At 38.4% G+C, this 17,897-nt stretch overlaps 1 protein-coding gene across 2 annotated transcripts in view; it reads left to right on the forward strand.

The window, feature by feature from the left end:
- The window catches only part of LOC148071317 (calmodulin-binding transcription activator 1-like), a 69,432-nt gene that overhangs the window by 676 nt on the left and 50,859 nt on the right, over positions 1–17,897 (forward strand). For both annotated transcript variants that reach the window (XM_087801590.1, XM_087801589.1), the window contains exons 2-3: positions 1,526–1,621; positions 11,310–11,413. In XM_087801590.1, the coding sequence (XP_087657716.1) occupies positions 1,526–1,621; positions 11,310–11,413 (200 nt within the window). The remainder of the gene's footprint in view (positions 1–1,525; positions 1,622–11,309; positions 11,414–17,897) is intronic.

Below are 17,897 nucleotides of genomic sequence, written 5' to 3' on the forward strand. Positions count from 1 at the left end.
TAGGTTGGAAGAAAAGGGGGGTGGAGTGTATGTGTGTCAGTTTTAGGTCATATCATCTGTGAAGCTGGGTTTTACGTTTTCGCACCTTTTCGACCGAGATCACTATTGAGATCACTATTGCGTTCATGCAGCAGCTGCTTAATTCAATGTTATTCATCGAGACATCAATTATTGAATGGAATGACCATGTCAGCATGGCAGGGATTTTCTTTCACCCCCATAGCTTATTTCTAATTCATTCACATCATTAAACATATTTTTAGTGTTTTAAGAGAGCCCCAATAATACCTAAATATACACCAAAAACATTGAACTAACTAAAGTCTTCACCAGAATCATCAATTCCAACGTATTATGGTATGTAATTCCACTTCATCTATTTTTCTCCCATTGAGTTAATTGCAATAAACCACTTTATTTTGGGCGAAGTGATACAAAAGTCAGTGGATAATGTTGATGGTGGGACACTGGGGGAGTAGGGGGGGTGGGGGGTTGTGGGGGGCATGTCCCACCCCCCATCATGAGACACATCAATGAGGATCTGGTGATAGACAACGCTGCTTTGAAGAGAGATGTAGATACAAGCAGTAGGTTTGTTTTTAGTTTTGACTGATTTTATAAAACCAGTTAGGTCCAGATAAAGTGGAATTATTGCCATATTATTTTAGGTGTATTCATTCTGCTTAATAACCTTTTTTTTTTATATATATATATAAACAGGACGTATCGTTCTTTTATTTTTTGGAGAATAACGTTTTTTATCTCCCTTCAATTTCCAGCCCCCTGGCCTTGAAAGCTCTCTCCACTAGAGAGCGATGCTGAGAAGCGTTTCATCACAGGGGGGGCAATTCCACAGAACTTAAAACAAGCATGTATCATGTATTTAGGGAGGATATTTATTTTTTTCAAGCTTGGGGCTTTAAGTTGGACATGCGTGCTCGCAGGGGATCGGATGAGGTAGCCGGGGGCGAAGGGAAAGCCGGGAGTTGAGGGTCCCGTTGCGTGAAGAAGAGGAGAACTCTAAATGAGACGCCCGTCGACAGAGCAGCGTTGAACCCCATTAATGTAGAAGCGTCCCCTTGACCGTCGTTATCCGCGCCCACACGCATGCACATCTATACCAGGGAGTTTTTTCATATAGCCGGGATGATTTAGAAACTCAGTCAGGAGACCATGGGTATGTATCCTGAGCCACGAGCTTGGAAATAACATTCACCTTATAGCCTGGAAGACCATCTCTCCATTCACTGGTCGGTCTTTGTATCATAGCAACAGTGGTCAGGGAAACAGAGGAATGGTGAGGGTTACTAGAAAGTAAAGCCGGGCACAAGTTAGTCACACACTGAGGCGAAAAAAGAAGGGTTTCTACTGTGGCCGATCAATATGCACGGACAACGTTAAGTTGTCGGATCATTACGTGGTTTCGAGCCCACACTCACATCACCTGCGAATAAAAGGACGGGATGAGCGACTCTCATGAAATCAATCGTCTTGATGATACCTCTCTTTTCTCTCTTTCTTCCAGGACTGAAAAAGATAAGAAATCCAGAACGAATGGTCAGAATTGCTGTTGGTTACACTGGACACACCCCTCCCAAGAGTGATGACACTGACGCTAACAGTAAGAGACACTCAGACACTCCTCGCACTGTTGTGTGTGTGTTTTTTTTTTTGTGTGTGTGTGTGTGCGCCCGGGTGTTTAAGTGCGGGCGCTGGACATTTGTCTGAAGCGCCGTGTAACTCTGGAAGTATAAAAGCCTTTCTGACAGGATGATGTGATGCGGGAACTGAGGTCTCCTTTCTCATCTGCTTTGTTAAAGATCACGCTTACACACTACTCGTACGACTGAAGATTCTGATTCAGTCGTGTTTACTTATGTATTACCAGTGCTGTGTTAGAAGACGCACACCTACACACACACACACACACAACGTAAGGGCAACGTTTATGTTTGCTATCAGTTGTTTTATTGTCAGACCTAATCTGTACACATGGCATTACGCATCCGTAATCCTCAATGGGTCGGGTTAAACCAGCAGTGAGATGGAGTGTGTAATCTGGGGGTCGCGGCGGCGTGGAAGTGTGTGCGCGCAGGGGGGCATGTGTGCGATTGCAGTGGAGCATAAGTGGGACTATAGAGGCAATGATTGGTTATTGATTTCCAAGGACATGCCGCGGATGATCGTGTGTGTGTCACTGTGTGTTTGTATGTTAATGAAGGGAGGAAAAAATAATGTGAAGAAACCCGAGATGAAAGAGAACACATGTGTTCCCTCAAGAGATGCAAGAGTTTCCATAATACCTACGAAACCCTCTGCTAAGATAAGACGAATAAAAGGAGCGCCAAGGAGAAGGAGAACAGGAAGTTCTGCTTGGGACGGCTGTTTAATATGGGCTGAGACTTCCCTGGGCCTATCCATGACTCCGATCTGTGCTCTCCTCCCAGCTGGAGGATTACTGGAGGAGAAGTTTATCAGCAGAATGATAAAATTAGCATGCATGCCCATCTCTCTGTCCCTCCGCCCCCTGATCTCTCCCTCTCTTTCTTCCCATCACTCTATCCACACTCCCTCTCTCCTGCTTCCATCTTTCTATCTGGCCGCCACAGTTCCTATCCTCTGTCACGTTCATTCCCAAAAAATAGGGGGGTAAAAAAGTGAAAATTTCCCCTGACGCCTCCTAATATCAGTGGGGGCAGAGTTAAGAGTTTTCTCTCTTCTCACCGAGAGCTTTATAATTAACTGACAGCTATCTCACGAGGGTATTGGCTTGTTTCTGAGTTAAATATGGAGATGACAGTTTTATGAGGTGAAATGCTCGTGTATTTCGAGGCCTTCTTCCGCCTAATTCCTGCTCCATATTATGGTGTTTGATGGGTTAATAAAGCTATGCTTCACTTTTAGAGGAACATTTTTTTTTTTTACTTTTTCCGCCGACATACCTTGATATGAATTAATGAGCCGCCCGTTCTTGCATTAGTATTCCACTCTCTCTTTAGAGCCATTATTCAGTAGATTAGCAAGTGAATGAATGATCCATGAGTCGCCAGTTTTGGAGGTGTAGAGACATAAAGCAAATGAAACAATTTTAATATAACCGGCCCTACATGGATTAAAAAAAAAGTACATCTCATCATATATTTAATGGCGAGCTGGTAAGAAATCACTTTGCTTTGGGATTTTTTTTCCACGTGGGCCTGTGAGCGAGACTTGAAAAATATCTAAAGAAAGAAGCGAGAGGCCGGAACCGCCATAACTGTCTCATTCAATGCAATGAAGCGCCGGCTCTATTTGAACAAACTAATAGATAAATTGCTTCGACGCTCCATCTTGAAGGCACTCTGCTAAAGATTTCTGACCCTGGGTTTATGTTAACGGAGTGGAAGAAAGAATGTTGAATTGAAAATAGATCCACAGATCAGCACTTTTGCCGTGCAGAACAATAAAATTGAAGGAATGCATTTTGTACTTCCGTTGTCGTAATCTTTAAAAATATGAATACATCAGGCTTTAGAATGATGGACTTCACTGCGAAAACATCTTTGAACAAAAAGCAAACAGACAACAAGTCATATTTAAGCACTTCTGAAGTTGCGTGTTCTACAACACAGGTGTCATTATGATCACAGACGCACACAAAACACAACATGGACCCTGAGCTCAAATACATATTCTATATTTCCAAGTCTATGAAACTAACACTGCACTATCAGGATTTCAAATTTGATTAAAAGTTTTTGGCTCTTGAAATGTTTTATGTGTCTGAGTGAAGGATTGATGTCTGGCTCTGGCTTTAGCTGTTGCAGTTTATTATGGGAATTGTAGTCTGAGTGGAGAAAGCATTGCTCGACCATAGATAATTAAATTAGACCACGACGAGCGTCAACTACAAACACCTCAACATACTTGAATGTGTTCAGGTTAAGCATAAACAGTGGTTACTAGAACATGGTGTCAAAATCAATAACACAAGGGGTACAAAATGAATATTTAACAAGCTGTCCTCAAGGGTCTAATTGTGATATTATAGTTTTTTTTTTATTATTAGAGGCTCAATATATCTTTATTATTTCTATGTTTGTACACTAGCCAGGCACATTTCTTTCTTAAAACATATATTTTTTAAAGTTACAGGGGTTTGGTTCATTAATTAAAATTAACCATTTCTATCAATTTATTTAGATTTTGGTTTCATTCATCCAATTCAGAAATACAGACCTATAACATGTTCTTTAAAATAGATAGTGATTCCTAACACCTGGTTTCACGTACACGCAAATTAGCCCCCAAAAATGACTGACAGAATACAACAAAGAGAAAATCTGTAATGAAGTAAACACATTTAAAGCCGGATTTAAGTTAAGTTAATGGGTTTTAGTGGTTAAATTAGGGGTGTATTGGCAAGAATCTTGTGATACGATTCAAATCACGTAACAAGGAAAACAAATCAATATTTTGTGAAATACAGTATTGTGATACTGTAGGAACAACGATATATTTGGTGATTTATAATTAAAAAATCTATACATTGCTTTTGAATGTCAATATGTTGTTGTGAAACAACAACAAAAAAACACCGCGTTCAAGTATCTCGATGTTTTCTTTTAGCAGTAACCAGTACGGTAGCAGTATCCAACAAAAACAAAAATACTAACCCATCCCTAGTCTTGAGTGATGGCATTCAATTATATGAGGCGTCTTTATCAGGTTAAGGGAGGGCGAGCTTAATGCAAGCCACAAAAAAAAGTCATCTAATCACCGTTGAGTTCATTACGGTGCCAGCAAGAGCATTGTTTCACTAATTGATTTGCGAGACTGCCAGTGGGCATTGTTGAATATCCCATTCATGGATGATTCCTTTCCTGATGACTTGGGATCCTCTTTTTTTTTTTTTTTTTGCCGGGATGGACAGAAAGAGACTTAAGTTATCTTGAATGTCCTGCCGTTCTACTGCTCCCTGGAGAGTCGTTGGAAAAACAGATGGGAGGTAATTGCAACAGAACTTTGGCTGAACGTTTTTTTTTGTTTTTTTTTAAACGGCCAACTCTTCAGGGTGTTAGGATATCTGCATTCACAGTGCGTCCGCGAGCGTTGTCTCGGAAAGATGAGTCCTGTTGGGACGATACTGGGGAGTGTGTTCTTGACAAGGGCGTGTAAATGTTTGTATGTCAAAGTGTGTGATTTTTGTCCTCGCGCATGTGCAACAGGGGTTGTTTGATGTGGTGGGCTGTGGTACATTTCAAAGGGGGAGACTGTGATGAGGATTCTTCGGCTCCAGGAGTGGGGTGTGGGGGGTGGGCTTTAGCCGGCAGAGGTGGGGTTTAGACACCGATTGGCATTCATGGCGGAGAAGGCTGGGGTTGTGCTAAAAAAGAAATTAGGCTTTAACTAAGCTGCGCCATTCAGCTGTTCAACTAAGCTGCTGCATCGTTCAGCTGTTTGAAATTCTGTCTTCTCAGGCCTTCTATTAATAAATGCATAATTGATTAGGGGGAGCATACGTGCCTGGACACACATTGACACAAATGTAGACTCACAACGGAGACACACCTACACAGGACAGGCTCCTCCTTACCTCATTACTTTGTGATGTCATTTTCACTTTGCAAGTCTTCCCACTGTCACCTGATTAATTTCCTTTACCTTCGACGACTGTCTCACTCCTTCTCGCCGATGACCCCACAAACCCCGGCTGCTGCCTCTCCTCCCTCCTACCAGCTATAGCGTCTGCCCTCAGGTTGACTATAATTTCTGTCTCCCCAGGAGAGTCATAAATGGACCCCCCTCCACTCAAACACTTATCAATAACCTTTGAGTGCCTGCTCTCTTTGACTCGGGAGCAGCTCACTGGTCGGGCGCACTCCCACAGACGTGCGTGAAAACTCTCGCCAGGGTTTCTGTTTCTTTGTGGGAACAGCTTGTGAAGTATGATTATCTCCGACCACTTATCAGCTGTTGGGTCGAGAATTCATAAGCAACGTCTAAATCGTTTACGTGACCACTCCATCTTGCTCTGACTGAGGGATTTGAGAAAATTTCAAAAAGCCAGGGTGCATATGAAATCTTTTTGCCCTTGCTATTGTTGAACCGCTATAAGTACCTCTTCAGTCCGGCCTATCATCTTTGGTCCGGGAACTTCCTACGTGATGACGACACACACACACACACACACACACACACACTGCAAATATTCTTTTTTAAAAGCTTTTTAATGATTGAACGATACTTCAACTGAACCATTAGAGGTCACTTTCTACCAACATTTATATTAACAAGAAGACGCATGTGACTTTCATGCTGGCATCTAACAACGCTGCTGATTGGCTGAACCCGTTTTTTAAACATCTCTTAAATTGTTCTAGGACCTCTACTATACTCATCAGTATGTTTCTTTTTGCACAAAACTCTCATTTAATAAAGATATTTACATTAGAAAATATGCATAAGCCCCGCCCACTTAAAGTGCTCCGTTTTGGCTGAGAAGAATGCTGTGTCTCAAATCGCATACTAATCTTAGTATGCTAGAAGTTAGTATGCATCAGTTTAGTATGCATACTAACTAGTACGCAAATTCTCCGCAGATAGTATGTCTCAAATCAAACCCTGAAGCTACACACTAACCGGAAATCACATGACAGCTTCTTCTTCTTCTTCTATTTAACGATGTTTCAATCAGCTGTTTGAACGCTATCGCCGACACCTGCTGGCAGCACGTATTGCAACTTTGGAAAAAGAAATAAAGAAAAAATATGAGAATCTAAATAATCGCGAGATATTTAAGCTGGTATCAGCAGCGAAGACGTGTTTATCCTCCTACTGCTGCTGAAAATACACATTTAAGTATATGCATATATATGCATTTATATATGACGTAACTTCCGTTTAAAACGTCACTAAAATGGCGGCTGTTTAGTATGGTTATGCTGTGTCTCAAATCGCATACTAGCGTACTAAAAGTTAGTATTTTTAGTACGTTAGTGTGTCTCAATTCTTAGTATGCGAAATTTAGTGCGCCATGCATACTAAATTGGCGTACTAACACGCCCACAAAACTAGCATGGTTCGATGGACACTAACCATACTAAACAGCCGCCATTTTAGTGACGTTTTAAACGGAAGTTACGTCATATATAAATGCATATATATGCATATACTTAAATGCTGATACCAGCTTAAATATCTCGCGATTATTTAGATTCTCATATTTTTTCTTTATTTCTTTTTCCAAAGTTGCAATACGTGCTGCCAGCAGGTGGCGGCGATAGCGTTCAAACAGCTGCTTGAAACATCGTTAAATAGAAGTAGAAGAAGAAGCTGTCATGTGATTTCCGATTAGTGTGTAGCTTCAGGGTTTGATTTGAGACATACTATCTGCGGAGAATTTGCGTACTAGTTAGTATGCATACTAAACTGATGCATACTAACTTCTAGCATACTAAGATTAGTATGCGATTTGAGACACAGCATTATGCTGTGTCTCAAATCGCATACTAGCGTACTAAAAATACTAACTTTTAGTACGTTAGTGTGTCTCAATTCTTAGTATGCGAAATTTAGTGCGCCATGCATACTAAATTGGCATACTAACACGCCCACAAAACTAGCATGGTTCGATGGACACTAACCATACTAAACAGCCGCCATATTAGTGACGTTTTAAACGGAAGTTACGTCATATATAAATGCATATATATGCATATACTTAAATGTGTATTTTCAGCAGCAGTAGGAGGATAAACACGTCTTCGCTGCTGATACCAGCTTAAATATCTCGCGATTATTTAGATTCTCATATTTTTTCTTTATTTCTTTTTCCAAAGTTGCAATACGTGCTGCCAGCAGGTGTCGGCGATAGCGTTCAAACAGCTGATTGAAACATCGTTAAATAGAAGAAGAAGAAGAAGCTGTCATGTGATTTCCGGTTAGTGTGTAGCTTCAGGGTTTGATTTGAGACATACTATCTGCGGAGAATTTGCGTACTAGTTAGTATGCATACTAAACTGATGCATACTAACTTCTAGCATACTAAGATTAGTATGCGATTTGGGACACAGCAGCGGTGTCCATCGAACCATGCTAGTTTTGTGGGCGTGTTAGTATGCCAATTTAGTATGCATGGCGCACTAAATTTCGCATACTAAGAATTGAGACACACTAACGTACTAAAAATACTAACTTTTAGTACGCTAGTATGCGATTTGAGACACAGCACTGGTCTCTTCCAAGCAACCACGCCCACTCTGCTCTGATTGGTCACAAAAATAAGAGTTGCATTCAAGGACTCACGTTAATTTCAAACTCACCCCAGAAACTCCCGTTTTGTACATTAAAAAACGAATAATAAAAATAAGGTTTGCTGCTTAATGTACACATTACAAAAACACCTGAAGGCAGAAGTAACTCTCACCATGTTTACATAAATATTTATTTTGTTTCACGATTAACATGTATGTACTTAACTGATTTAGGGCTTCCATGGGAGGACATTTCATCAGAGTGACGTCAGAATGTATAATTTATAACTTCAAAACGGCGCAACGTCATGATGAATGACCTACTGAATTTTGAAGAAGACGACTTCAACATTTAGACCTCGTGAATAAGTCAGGAGAGTTGGGTTTTCACATTAGGTCCCTTTAAAGTTAAGAGTAATCAATACATTTCAAAATGTTTCCTTTTAAATCTTTAACAGCTATTTATTTGTTAATCCCTGTTAGTCACTTGAAGGTTCGTATTTTTATTGTACAATCGGATGATTTTGACTCAAACACATCTCAGCCAATCAGCGAGTTCGTTACACGTAGCTCGGAGATTTTGTCACGTGCGTCGAAATTCCATAAAGTGACAAAACTAACAGATGCCTCCGTGGTAGAAAGTGTCCTCCAATCGTTAAATCCTTCACTCTACTTTTAAAAAAAGATGTTTGTGTTTGCCGGTGTAAATGTAGTGCAGACTGAAATGATGCTTACATCGTCACTACAGATGTTTTTTTAGACTAACAGCTGTAGAGCAGTGCAAGGATGTCGCCTGAAATCAAAACTGAAGCCCCTATCAGTATTTGCTGACAAATACTGTTATTACTGTTACTGACAAATATTGTTCGGCTCTCAAGTCACAATTATTTTCTTTAAAATGATAAAAGAAGGTAAGTGTTATATGACATTAAAGAAAGTGAAATACAAGTTACATAAACATGGTGTGGTGGCACCACAACATTTCACAATTAATTTAAAAGGCTACGTATTAAAAACATGTTTGGATTGATTTGAATTACATTATCAAATGCATTTATTTTGAAAATATACGATTATTTCTTTCTATTGAATTATATTGAATATTATATATACTGTATATAGAAAACTAATTAAAAATTCAATATAAAAAAAAATATTTAAATTAAATAATTAAAAAAGAAATAACTAAATGCTTGAAATAGAAAAAAAAATTAATTATTAAAATATCTGCTAAAATATTTCATGAAAAAGAAGACAGATCTTGAGAATCCTTGAAAAGATCAAAGTGTGGCTGGCTGCCTTCCCCACACTATGTTGAGCTTCATACCTTTTTTACTAATGAAGTTAAAGATATAAATCAGGGCTGTAAGCAGCAGATGTTCTGGCACCATTAGATTGTATATACAACTATTTCTAGCTGTAGATTTACTGCACAGACGAGTCATTTGGTGTACGTGTGTTGATTGTTACATGGCAGAATGTTCCTGAGGGCTCAACTAAGGACGGATACATTGAGCCGGAGATATTTATTGACCAGCATACAGACACGTTTAGTGGGAGGAATTGGTGTATTGAGGGAGAAACTGTCCACATACCTGATCACAGAGAAAAAGAAAATACAAATATTTTGGATATTAATGATTAAAGGGTTTGTGTGATCGCACCCTTGAACTATAAACTCCTGAATTCCTTTCCTTTTTAAATTGGACACTTAAAAATTAAGATTTTTAATTTGATAAAAATAAGCGATTCACATTCAGCTTTGCCACTCCTGTAGTCTTGTGAATATTGGTTTGGAAACAAACGAGAGGCTTTTGAAAATAAGCTCAATTGATAGTTTCCTGTCACCTAAACCTCATAAAACATACATTACAGAGTATCTCTGCCCCTCAGCTGCGGAATAATTGATGTGTGACGCAAAAGCTTGGACATGGGACGTGTTCAAAGGAAATTTACTTTTGAGGGATTCAGCCGAGATTTAATGATAAAAAATTTGTGTTGCGTGTGAATGCAAATATATATTTATATACAGTATATACGTATATACCTAAAATGGTTTGTAGTTATTCGACCTTTGATGTCTTTAATGGTCAGTCTTTATCTCTTCTTCAAAAACTGGTAGAAAAAATGTAATCAATTTGAAAATCAAAGTTACATCCAGAGTGGAAAAAACTAAAAATATTTTAAATTAATAAGACTCAAGATGATAATTAACTCTTGTTTTTTTTGTTACAAATCTAAAAATACATATTTTTTAGAATAACCTCTTACGATACAAATGGTAAAGTGTGTTCCTTGATGAAAAGTATTACACAATACAATATTGTTTCAGTTTTATATATTAATAAAAAAAAAAAGTTTGGTTTATCATGAATTCATATCATATTTTTTCTTTATTTTTACATAATTACAATTTGGAAAACAACATTGGCCTAGTTTTAAAACCATTTTTTAATCCCTTCATCAAAGCTTTATTTCCGACCTGTGTTGCTTTTGAAGGGGATAGGAAATGTCAAGAAATGCACTTATGATGTATGCAATGGACTCGTCCTAATCCAAGCCTCTCTAGATATAGTGTTGTCGCCTCATGGGTTCCACACGTAGCAATTGTTTCTCATTTGAACTTTTGACTTAAAAGGTAGATGTTCTCTAAGACATGTGTAGGGAAGCTGGATTTTGAATTAAGTGGACTTGACCAACTATTTATTTGCAATAACCCACATTAGAGTATTGTTTGTAACATACTGTTCCTTCCATGGGTGAATAAATATTGTATTATTGTCTTTAGGGAATTTTATCAATTGCAGTATAGCTTAAAATAATCACACGAAAGTATAACAAAACAATAAAACTCAAATGTTTCGAATATGAATTGAATTAAGATTTCATGTTCTTCAGGAGTGAAACAACTCAGTTCGAGGACAGACTGAGAACTTTTCTCTCAGAGTATTTTTGTATTCTCTTCTCACTCCTGCCATGCCGCCAAAAAAATTCTTCTTCATTTCCTGCTTACCGTTTATAGATGGGGAGCATTTATCTTAACTTGAACTTCACCCTCGTCCTCTTGTGCCGCAGATGAGCCGGGCCAGTTGAAAATCTACCTTCCTAAGAAGTTACTGGAGTGTCTACCAAAATGCTCTTCTCTGCCAAAGGAACGCCATCGCTGGAACACCAACGAGGTGAGAATGACACACACACACACACACTCGAGATGGTGAGTGACAGTGAGATGAACTCAGTGTTTTCTCTCGGTGACTCATCTTCAGCTAATGTCACATTGAGAGCTGAGGAGGAGGTAAACAAACATGAGGGCAGACTCTTTTTTTATTTTATTACTGGAGCCTAAATCAGTGACACAAGGAAAGTGAAACTCTAAAAACAAACGTGGCTCACGGCCAAAATCCCACTAAGTATACATTCTATTTGGCATGTTGTTGTCTATTTCACTTTGTGATCCAGACATGCTGGGCGTAGGAAACCGGGGCCCATGGGTACAAATCATCAACGAATAGATGAGTGTTTTAGGATCGTAAGGTCCTAGAAGGTTGATAAGTTTGGATTTGATCTTAAGACCTTTTTATTCGTGCAGGCTTTTCCTTGATTTTCTGGAACTCCTGTGTTGTTCTCGATTTTATCTTGATCTTTTAAGTACATATTTTATTGATTATTGTTTTGATTGTTTAAGCGCTTTGTGACCCTGGTCTGGAAAAGCGCTCTATAAACATAAATTACTTACTTACTTACTTACATACTCTTAGTCTAAGTCAGGACACGAGCTGCAGAGTTCTGAATGAGCTTAAGAGTTCTGACTTCTTTTTTTTTAACATCCTGTCCAAAGACAGGAAGTGCCTGATTTTTTAAATGTTAAAAAGGCGGTCCGTGAGATTGGTTTTATGTGCCAGTTAAATGATAAGTCCTCTAACCTTGTCCTCTGATAACTAACCTTGTTGCTAGGCAACTACAAAAAGAGTTGACTTGTTGAATCTTGAATTTCTTTGCAGCTAGAAATTTTCATTTTTATTTCCATTTTATAATTGTTTCTTTTAGACTGAAAAATGAGATTAGAATGAACATGAACCACAACCTGATGTGTTAGCTTTGTAAAATAGCAGTAGAAAGTATGTCTTGATCTAATTTTTTATCATGTAATGCTTTGAGATCGCTCAGAAAATACTTCTTAATTTGATGAATATATATGTTTTGTTTATATTTTAGTTTTTCTAGTCATTTCCTTATTTTTGTATGGTTATAACCCTTGTGTTATCTCAGGATCAAGGTGACCTTAAGGCCCTGTGCCCTGAGACAGCACATGGGTTAAATGAACGGTAGCAATTTCTACATTTATAAAGGAACTAGCAGTCACATAAACAACATTTTCCTGTCGATGCAATATTTTTTAAACCTCATTTAGTTTTTTCTTTTTCTTCAATAATATTGGAATATATATTCAAAAAATGCTTCTTGTCTTGTTTTGATCACATATTGAAGTTGTTTTTTTATGATAATATTTGTTCATAAGGTGGTCCAAATGTGACTAAGATATTAGTTTTGTGTAAGAGCATTTATTGAATTAGCCACAATCAAGCAATATAGTGAAAAAAATGTTCCAGGAAAAAAAGTAACCTTACATTTAGGCAGCATGTTTCTGGAAGCCAGACTTAAACCAAACAAAAAGGCTCCGGGTAGTTTGTGCAATGAGATGAAGAAGAGGTCTGCAGTCTTTGTGATGGACCAACAAAATAAAACAAAAAACGACTCAGGAAACATAAAACAGAGTGAGTCCTTTTTTTTTAGTCACCCTTCGATTCCGTTCTACTCAGAGAGCAGAGTTTGTGTGAAGATAACTGTAAGATTTGTCACTGCAAACACAGGAGTTTTTTAAGAAGATCCACTGATAACAGAAGTCCTGGTTTAATGCAACGGAGTGAAAGAGCCGTGACAGATTTATACTTCACTTAATGGATCAACCTCTGCCAAATATTTGAGGTGTGACAAGCCTTGCAGGTTTTCATGTTTTTATAGATGAAGCTTTTTGCTCAGGGAAGTGTTTGACGAGGTGAAATGGATGCAGACATTTATCGTCAATACCTCCTTGCTTATGCATGGCTCAGCTCTCCGCTGGTGGCTCCATCCATTGTGATGTGTTTGGCCTCTTCTGAGACATTTTCTCCATGTGCAGGCTGAGCACTCCATTATAGATGTGCGCTGGTGTGTTTGTGTTATTGATCACCAAGTACGGCATTATCATGCGATGCAAAGCTGAATCGGCCTGTGGTTTTTCTCTCAGGAAAGTCGTTACATTTTTCATGCAATCCATCTCAATGAAGGTCATACTTTGAGTTAAACACGCCGCTCAATGAACAGCGCTCTCACATGAATAGCTAGTGTGTATTTGCGTGTGACCTATATAAGGTCTACTCATCACCAACTGTACAAGGCCCAAGGATTACACCGAAGCACCTTGAAGCTGCCCCATTTGGTGCCCTTTCTCCGTCTGTCTCCGACTATCTTTATCTTGTATCACCCTCTTCTTCGGCTGTGTGATTAGAAGGCTCAGTTCAGGGGGAGGTTGGGTCTCCCTCTGTGAATTTCTTCAAAGCTTCTTTTCCAAGCAGGCATAAAGTTTCCTGCATACTTAAACACCCCATTGTGTCATCTCCCTCCGGTGCTCTAAAGGCTGTTTTAAATGTCTGTTTAACAATCTGTAACTTTCTTTTATGGTGTTTACGTCATCAGCAGCAGCCCGTCGTTGAAACTAAATCAAGGTTTTTCTTTTTTTGCCGTCTGAAAACGTTCGTTTTTGTCAATATGAATTGCTGCTTTCACAATATTGTCTGTTTTTTTTGTTCAAATATCTGGCTTATTGCTTTTCGATTTAAGGCTTTCACTAAACAAATGAAGTCGTAACATATATAGTATAAAGGTATATGTAAGCTTTTTGTAGCTTTTTGGGGTCCCCAATCTTTTTTTTACCGCCGACTGGTTAAATGTTGGGATTCTACTCCTTAAAGCAGCTCTAGGCAGTTTTGGGTACCTTAATATTTTTGTACTAAACTTACTTGTGATGACACATCAACCTAAAACTAGGTGAATGACTAATATACCGTGACTTGAGGTGTTTTGTGTGATTTTTATTTTCACTGTAAAAGTTCTTGGGGATGGTGTGAACATGCTACGTATCGTGCTGGTTGTTGCAAAGTTAAAGTTATGTTATTTACAAAGCCGTCATAAACATATCATATTTCATTATCCACAATCTGATTCATTACCTCATCAGTATCCATCCTTCATTCATCAATGGAAGTCTGGAAACAGAAAATTGGTCCAACTGCTGCAAACCCGGACATGGCAACTTTTGCGACGTTTAGCGAGTGCTCATGGGAAATGTGGTCTTCCGTCGGGCTAAACACTACCACCTTAGACCACTGGCGTCGCTCGACTTCAAATTGCATAGAATCGCTTTAACGCTAAATCAGCGAAAGGTCTGGACTGGTTTCAAGAAGATGTTTGGGTATTTGTTTCAATGTATATTTCATTGTCGACGATGTTGTATCTCTTAGCTTTTAGATACTTTGTCCCAATGTGTGAGTTCGTGTTTAGGCAATATTTGTATGGAACGGGGACTGAAACAACATTTTGTGAGTCAAGAGTCACACGCCAATGTTATTTCAGATAAAACATTTTTTGGCCTGGTCAAAAATGTCTCACGGACCGGTGCCGGTAGCCGTACCGGGGGTTGCGGACCACTGTTTTAAACCATTCACATCATATTTATAGCAATTTCCATGCACTTAAACATACATTTCATATGATCCAAGAGATTTAAAAAATGATGAATATCATGAAGCATAGCACTAGATCCCAATATAGAGGCAACAGTATTATATAACATAGGCTGTAGGAACAAGTATATATTGAGTTGCTTTTAAATAATTTAAATGAAACGGCCGGAGCTCAGTAGACACGCAATGTCGTGACATCCTCAACATCAGCCTCCTGAGTTCAAACATCTATATTTGTATTTCACCAGAGAAGAAATGTTAAATCTCAATTGTTAGTTTAAAACAAATCTATACAATATTGTTAAACATCAATAATGCATCGCAATTTTTAAGTGTATCGTCATTTGTATACACCCATAAAAGCAGTAAATAAAATGTAAGATCTGGAAGTAGATAACATTTAAAAATGTGTTGACAAATTTGTATTTTAGTGGCTTAATTAGTTTGTAGTGTCTTCATTACTTTACAGAAAAGAAAAATCATGACCATCTGATGAGGGGATTTGTAAAAAGGTGTGAAAGGAATGCACAAATGAAGTTGTGTAAAAAAAATAATAGAAAGGCTGCTCACAAAATAGTGCTTGTAGGTAGTTTGAAGGAGATTATTCAGATCCATTGGTCCGTTTAAGCCGTGACTACAATTCAGGAGATGAAAAGAATCTTACATTCACCGATTAAAGTAATATGGTCAAGAAGACGTTTCCAGCGAAGTGTGAAGTCGTACAGTAAAGGTTCCACGTTCTATTCTATCTATAAAGTTTAATGGTCATTGGCACAGGGGAGCGTCTGCGATGTTCACTCTTGATTTGGTGAAGGTGCTCTGTGATGGCCCATCTTCGTAGCTGGTGTTAATGTCGAGGTGTCATTACGGTTCCTGTGGATTTGGTGTCAACGACTTCTTTTATGCTATTATTGTAATTTAATCACCTTAAATGTCTTATCGCCGTCTTTATTTGGGCATTTTCAACACAATTGTTTGGGCTTCATGATAAGAGTCGTTGCTTATTGTTAAATGTGAACATTATTGTCATATTTTTCATTCCATTGTTATCATTTGAACATCATTTTTGTGCCATCATCTTTATGTTTAGCAACAGGATAATAAGAAGATGGTTTTTCATTTCTTCACTATAGTCTTACTTAAACTGTAAAGTGTCTTGAGATAACTTTGTTATGAAAAGAATTCAATGCAAAAAAAATAGCCTTCACCTTATGGGTGAGCAGTTAAACTTCTTAAGGAGCCACAGTACAGGTGTATATACTTTCTTGCATGTACTCTTTTATTACATATACACCAATCGTCCCCAACCACTCTGCTCTGGACTGGTACAATCAACTCCTTGATGCATTCTTGAACCGGGCCTCACACAATTACAATTACAAAATAGTTTATCTAATTTCTAGGGGTGCAAGAAAATATCAATACGGCAATATATCAAGATGTTTTTTGCCTTTTTTTTGGCTTTGAATCATTTTATATGTTTTCATTTAAAACAAAAAACATTTTAATTTCAAACATTCACGGCATTTAAAAAAAAAAAGTGTTGTATTTAACTTCCGGTCGCTAGATGGCAGCAGTCATTACGTTCTCCGCAGCTAAAGGAACAATAAAAATCCTGCAAGATCCTGGAGATGACTGAGGACGAGAGGATACAGTCCACTCCGACAGGTTTTAAAGATGATGTTTGTGAGGAGCAATCAAACCAAAACAAACAACGGGTATAAAAAAAAGTCCTTAATATGAGGGGAACACAATATATTTTAATGACGAGAATAGTAATATGGATTAGGTTAGGAGATAACAATATATTATGAAGCCAAAAATAAAAGATGTATCTCATATATTTCCTATGTAAATATAATATTAAAAAAAACTATCGTCGTAAACTTTTTTTAAATTTTTTTTTACAACTTCCATACATTAAATGTACGTTTGTAATCTGTCAGAAATCATTTGTAAATGATCAGTTTTTATTTAGTTTCCCTCTTACCTCATGGGAGTCATGTACAAACAGTCAAAGGGCAGCATGTGGCCCTGGAGGCACACTTGCCAGAGCTCCCGCTAACGTTGATATGACTCCATTAGGTATGATGATGTCGTTCTGGATGTGTAACGTATGATAGAATTTTACCGTCATTCCTGCACACCCTCGCCTATTTTTTTTTCCCAACGTGTGTAATTCCGTGCTGCTAGCCTGAGTCTATGCGTGTGCACGCTTGTATATGATCCTCTGATCTCTGTTTTGTCACGCATGGTTCCTTCCGACACCTTGGCCTCCCACCAGCACCGAGCTCTACCCCCATACATTTTTACTCTTCTTTACTCTCTGTCTACCTCCTCTTTCTCATCCCTCTCTTCATCTCCTCTCTCTCTCTCTCTCTCTCTCTCTCACTCTCTTTTGTGTATCTACTGATGTGTGAAATTATTCTGGGATGGAGGGATGGATTCCTCCCCGAAGGGCTGAGCAGAGGCGTGAGCCTTTTGTTCAATAATAGATTGGGGGTGTGTGTGTGTATCTGTCCATGGTAATAGACTATAGACTCGTTTTAGATAACACGCCACACTCAGGTGGAAAGATGATGGTGGATTCTGTTTTTATCCACCCACTGGGAATAACTTGTTGTTGGGTTTCAGCAGATTCTGTGGAGAACCAGAAAGAGGAACTTTGAAAACTCAGACAAGGTCAAACGGAGAGTTTAGAACATTTTTGGTGATGATTCAATCCAAAAAATGAAATTTTATCACTAGGGTTGTACTGTATATTTGCAAGAATCTGGCGATATCACAATAGAGAGCATTTATTGTGATACTGTAGTAACGAGGATATATGTGTAGTATTGTCGAGTACTAGACTCTGGTTTTGCAGTATTTACAGACCACA

This window comes from Callionymus lyra, chromosome 10 (assembly GCF_982586985.1).
Source record: "Callionymus lyra chromosome 10, fCalLyr1.hap1.1, whole genome shotgun sequence".
Taxonomy (NCBI): Eukaryota; Metazoa; Chordata; class Actinopteri; order Syngnathiformes; family Callionymidae; genus Callionymus; species Callionymus lyra.